Here is a 6000-nt window from a genome sequence, read left to right as displayed (position 1 = left end):
CTCCCAGGGCTCAGGTGGATGGAGGCTCCAGACGGGTGTCCCCCCCCCGGGGAGCTCTGGGTCTCTCCACGCGCCCCAGCCCCTTCCTCGGAAAGTGCATTTCTTACAGTGTGTGCAATGTGGATCCCTCCCCGGGGGCGTGTGGAGCAGGGCCGGCGGGGTGCGGGGTGGGGTGGCCTCCAATGCCGAGGGGTGGAGCTGGGGGTCAATTGCATAGAGACTTCTCCTCCCAAACAGGGCAGGCCTGGGGCTGAAAGACCAAGTCCCCAGCGAGCCCAGCCGGGGCGCGTGCACGCGTCAGGGCAGGACGCTCCGGAGAAAGTTTCTGCCGCGCGTCCCAGTCCCCCGGAGACACGCAGGGTCTCCCCACAACCCTCTTCTGCCCTTGTCGCTTCCCTGCCCGCCCAGGCCTCCAGGGCGGCCTCTGCTGCCCGCGGCTGGGGTCCTCGCCGGCCCCCCGCCGTCCCCACAGCCCCTGCGTCCCCACTCGGCGGAGGCCTGGCCCGCATCAGGCAGAGGTGGCCTGGCTGGGTGTCCTGCCCCGTGGGGCCTGGGCAGGGGCACCAGGCCGCGCTCACCTGGTCCTGGGCGGAGGCGGGGAGCGGGCGCCCGACCTTCCGGAGCAGGCAGCCAGAGGAGATGAATAACTTAGGAAGACGCCCCGACCTCCGAGCGGTGGCTGGGCCTGGCCCTCTGGTCCGGCGGCGGCGTCCCGAGAGTCTGAACGGTTGCTGTCTTCACCTTTTGTCTTCTTGGCTGGGTGGGTTGATTTTTATGGTTTGGTTTTTTTTTTTTTTTTTTTGCCCGTTTGGAATTTTCTCTTGAGCCTATTTTTGCCTTTTTTTTTCTTTTTGCTTGTTTTCCTCCTGTGTGTACGTATGTGTCTGTTTTGTCTTTTCGGCCAGGCTGGGAGTCGGCGGGGTGTTCTTGCTTGCTGTAACTTTCCACTGAAAACGTGGGCCAGGGGCCGGCTGTGCGGCCCCCTGGGATTCCCGCGACGAAGGAGCAGGGCTTGGGAAGAAATCTTTCTTATCCCAGATACCAGGACTGGGTGCCCGACAGGGACACAGAGAGAGAGAAGGGGGGGTGGGGGGAGGGGGAGAGAGAGAGAGAGAGAGAGAGAGAGAGAGAGAGAGAGATGGGGGTCAGACTCTCCTGTTGTCCTCGCTGGCCACTGCCCACACCCACCTCCCTGTGACCTGTGACCCCCGCCTCCCTTATCCCGGACCTGTCATAACCTGCTGGATGACCCTGGGCGAGTGCCTGCCCCGGAGCAAGGCTGCTACACGACGTACAGGATGCCCAGTGACATCTGAATTCTGGAGAAGCCCCAGGGAAAGCTTCTGGCATGTAATATGCAGCTTGCAGAATATACTTCTGCTACAACGATTTTCTTTTAATTGATTTGTTTTTTATCTTTTCTTTACCTGCAATGTCAATCTATTCGAGCGTCCTGTGGTTTTGTTGAGAACCAGGTCTCTGAGCCTCAGTGCCCTGAGCACAGAATAGGGGAGAGGATGTGCCCCCTTATATCCAGGCCATGCGATCGATCGGGGCTGTTTCCTTTCGTTTTCTTTTTTTAAACAAACACTGCCCCCACCCTCGCCGCCACCCCGTTTCAAAGTGAAGAAGACAGGGGCTCAGAGAAGTCAAGCCGTTTGCCTAAGTCCACCAGCGTGGGAGCCCCAAAGTGGAACTGTGGCTGGGGCCTGTGTGGTTCCAGTCCCCGCTTCTCCCCTGCCCAGGTCGGACCTCTGGCCTGGCTGCTGAGGGGCCACGACTTCCACTTTACATGGGGGGGGGCGGGTACTGAGGCTCGGGATCGGGGACAGCTCCAGTCCTGGTCTCCACAGGGAAGTCACGGGGAACAGACCCCTTCCCCTGGAAATGCATCGACTGCACCTGCGTGGGGCCGGCCTGGGGACCCCCCCCCCAACTGATGCTGAGTAGCGCTGCCCCCCCACCCCTGCCCTAAATCAATCGTGCCCCTCCAACCAGGCCGCCCTGTGGGCCATCCCAATGAACTGGCGCCATGGCTCCCAGCCCCCCACCTCCAGCCAAGTTCAAGTTCATCTTGGCCATTACCTCATGTCTGGTTTCTGTTGGCAACCAGACAGACTCTGGGCGTGACCCTCCCCCATGGTGGCCTCCCCTTGGCCCTTCCTCCCTTCCTCCCTCCTCCCTCCCAGGCCTCTGGTCCCAGTAACTTAACATCCTCCTCTTCCGCTGACTGGGGGACCGAGGTGAGGAACCGGGGGTGAGGTCCCGGCTGCGGACTCCCCCCCCCCCCCCCCCCGGCCTGGCTGGAGCTGCCAGTGTGGCTCTGGCACGCGGCTTAACCCCTCTGGTCCTTGGCTCATCTATCTGCTGGACGGGTGTCATGTGCTTCTGGGCAGAAAGGATCCCGGTGCAAAATGCTGGAGGGGGGACCCCACCACATCGGGGAGGGGGCAGAGGTATCAGGGTCTGCGGAGCCCCAATCTGGGGACCAAAAAAGTGATAGATGGCTCAGGACTGGGGGGATTTATGTGGGAGGTGAAGGAAGGTAATTGACCAGAGGGCGATGGGTTGAATTGACCGGGGGGGAGGGGCACCAATGTGCGAGGTGCATAGATGGGGGAGCAGATGTTAATCAGGGAGAAATATTGATGGGGAAGGGGATATTGATCTGGGGGAGGGGCACTGATGGGGGAGGAGAAATTGATGGGGGAGGGGCACCGATGGAGGAGGGGGATATTGATCAGGGGAGGGGCACTGGCGAGGACGCAGAAGATGGGAAGGGCGTGGGGAGGGACAGAGCTGCTCTAGGCTGGGATTGGGGGCTGGGGGGGGGGCAGAGGAAAGCAAACCTCCCAGGAATAATGAAGGCAGACGCAGAAGTGCTGACTGGGTCAGAAATGAGAGGCCTCTGAGCTCTGAGCCCTTTGCACAGGGGCTCCAAGAGTGGGGAACAGGGTCTCATGGTTTCCTCCTCCCCGCCCTTCCTTCCCTTCAGGGTCTGCAGGGAGCAGAGAGGGGCACCTGACCCCCAGGGAACTGGGGTGCCCCTAGTCCACAGATCTGTGGTCCAGCCAACAGCAGCGTGGGCAGGGTCTCTCCCAGGGATGCCCTCCTGTTCACCCGGACTCAGGCCTCACCTCTTCTACGACCCAGGCTCCCTTGGGAGTCTCCCATCAATCTGACATCTCCCTTCCGTGCCCCACACACCCCACCAATGCCAGCCTCCGAAAGTTCTTTCTCATTCTCAGATCTGGTTGTGCCCCTCCCTCACTCTCAACCCTTCCGTGGCTCCCCACGGCCCTCAGGACAAACCCCACATTCAAGCTGTTTCTCTGGCGTTTCTAGCCTTTGTCGGTGCCAAGTCCCCTGCCCGGGGACCCTGATCCTTCTCTCCTGCCAGCCACTTCTGCACCAGCTCCAACCCTCCCTCCCCAGGCAGGGCCTTGGAGGCCCCCTCCCCCAGGTTCCTACCAGTCTGGGCCCCACTGGACCATAGGGGGAAATGAGAAGCACGCAGAACCAAAGTACTGCCCTGGTCTGCCTCGGTTTCCCTCCTCTTCTAGGATGTCTGCTGGGGTGGACCCCCGTGTGGCGGTCGATAATGGAGAGATGCGGCAGGGGGGTGGGGACCTGGGGAAGGGTTAAGCAGGCAAGGCCTCCTCCCTGTCATTTTTATTACCTTTGGTTTCTGAAGAAATCGGGACATTTCTCCCCCTCCCATCGGGGATGTGGGGTTGGGGGCGGCGAGGAAATGCATGGGTTCCAGAGCCCTGGGGGGTGGGAGTATCCACGCAAGGGCTTAGAGAGGGTGGCCCACGGGGTACCCCAAACTCAAAGTGGGGAGCCCTGGAGTCACCCCAGCTTTCTGGGTGACTCTGAGCAAGGCACAACACTTAATATTCGGGGTGTGGAAGGTATGTGGGACAGTGTCTGCCTTTTGGAGCCCTTTCTAGATAAAACCGGTCCAGCTTCGACGGCTGCGGGCCTTTCCAAGACTCTCCCCCGGGAAGTGTCCAAGGCCAGAAGAAGAGACAGAGGTTCAGAGTGGGTGAGCAGAGCCAGGGGCAAGCACTCACTGCTGAGGCCCGGGCAGGGAGGGAGGGCGGTGGCTGGCTCCTCTCCATACACTCTGGCCCCGGTGAGCTGCCAGCAGCAACCAGGTCCGCCCCGGAGGGTCCCCGGCCGATCCTGGTCTCCGCCGAGGAAGGGGGATGTAGCTACCAGGTACCCGACGTCCCCCTCAGTCCCTGCGCATGGACTCTGCCGCAGGAAACCCTCCCAGGCAACCAAATGTGGCCCCCGGGGTCCCACAAATGCCCACGCTCTGTGGTTCCGGCAATCGGGAGATGCTGGGGAGCCCCGGGCTGCTTTCTCTGTGCATCTGGGCACCGGAGGGGCTGCCCTGGGGCTGCCTGACATCCTGCAACCCTCTCCCCAACACGCGCTGGGGGGTGGGGGCCCCGGGGTCCAGCCACCACCCCCAGACACCATCTGGCAGCACGCTCCCAGCCCGCGGTGCGGCACAGACTCAGACCCCAACCCTGCGGGAAGCTGGGAGCCACCGGTCTTAGTTCCGGACCCACTGGGGCTCTGCCCTCCACTGCTGTGCAGCCTCAGGCAACTCACTCCTCCTCTCTGAGCCTCCGTGCCCCGGCCTGGCCCATCCCCCTCTCCCCACCCTGGCGCCCACTCCGTGGAGCAATGCCGCCTCTGCCCCTGCTGCTCCCCTCTCCACCTCTGGGACTGGAGCCGGGGGTGGGGGTGCACGTGCTCTCCCGGGAGGCCCCACCCCCTGCCATGGGCTGCCTCAGTTTCCCCACCTGCCCCCGGAGTCCTAGAGTCCACTGCTACCCCCTGCCCTCCTTTCTCATGGTCCCTCCGACCAGCAGCACGGGCGGGGACAAAGGCTCGGGGGCTGCAAGCTTGGGCTGACGTGCTGTGTGATCCTGGGCAGATCCCTTCGCCTCTGCGGGCCTCAGTCTTCCCATCTGTGCAAACGGGCCTGGGGCGGTAACAAAGCCCGGCCTCACAGCAGCTCTGCCGTGAGTGTCTCCCGCTGGGAGGTGACACACAGGGTCTGGGGCCGTACCACGTTCCTGGGCGTGGGCTCAAGGCCCTGGAAGGGTATGGGAAGCTGGCTCCCGTGCCCGGGGTGCAGCTGGAGGGGCGGCATGGGACCAGCCGGCCTGCCTCTCCCTGCGTGCCCAGGCAGGCCCCTCTGCCCTGCCCCTCCCTACCCCGCCCCAGCCGGCCTCTCGGCCCCTACCTGTGCCTGATAAATGCCCGCTGGATCCCTTGGTCCTAATCCCACAAAGGAACGGTTTGCAGGGGGCGTGCCGGGCGTAGAGTAGGCTGCGGGGAGGAGAGAGACCGAGAGCCCGTTAGCGCAGGGGGCTGCGCGGGAGCACCCAGAGAGGGTGGCCGCTGCCCAGGGTCACACAGCCGGGCCTTCGCACCCAGCACCCGGCGCCTCCAAGCTCGCTGCCCTCCCCAGCCGATCCGGGTCAGCCCCGGAAAGCCCACGGTCTCGGGCCCCGGGGTCACCCGGGCGGGGCATCCGCTGAGAGCGCAGGCACGAGATGAGATGCATGATCAGAAACCGCCTGTGAATTATTCAGGGTGTGCTTCAGTCCTGCTACCGCGGCCTGCAGCCCGCGCGGGGCGCCATGAATTATTGAGGGCGCTTTACTTATTAATTTTCCTCTCGGAGGCTGCTCGGGGGGAAAGGCCGGGTGTTTGCAACACACAGACGAGCGCGCGCGCGCGCGCACGCACACACACACACACACACACACACGCGCGCGCGCGCGCGGGCGCACACACATTGCCGCGGAAGCTTTCGTCTGACCGGTTACTTTTTCTTGGCAAGTAAACGATGCCCAGGGCTGCCCAGGGTCTGGGGGGGAGGGGGGGGGCGGGACGGTCCCTTGGTGGCATCAGCCAGGGGGGGGGAGGTGGGGGGCGGGGGGCCCGGGGGGGGGGGGGGGGGGTATGTGGGGG

General features: G+C 63.5%; 1 protein-coding gene across 1 annotated transcript in view; it reads right to left on the bottom strand.

Moving 5' to 3' along the window:
* Positions 1-830: 830 nt before the first annotated feature.
* Positions 831-6000, bottom strand: part of NFIC (nuclear factor I C) — a 50674-nt gene continuing 45504 nt past the window's right edge. The window contains exons 10-11 of the mRNA XM_049643191.1: positions 5267-5352; positions 831-1047 (exon numbers count right to left, since the gene is read on the bottom strand). Coding sequence (XP_049499148.1) covers positions 1030-1047; positions 5267-5352 — 104 coding nt within the window. The 3' untranslated portion in view covers positions 831-1029. The remainder of the gene's footprint in view (positions 1048-5266; positions 5353-6000) is intronic.

This window comes from Panthera uncia, chromosome A2 (genome assembly GCF_023721935.1).
Source record: "Panthera uncia isolate 11264 chromosome A2, Puncia_PCG_1.0, whole genome shotgun sequence".
In the NCBI taxonomy this organism is placed as follows: Eukaryota; Metazoa; Chordata; class Mammalia; order Carnivora; family Felidae; genus Panthera; species Panthera uncia.
The sequence above is the reverse complement of the archived record's forward strand: the minus strand, read 5'-3'. Positions and strand labels throughout refer to the sequence as shown.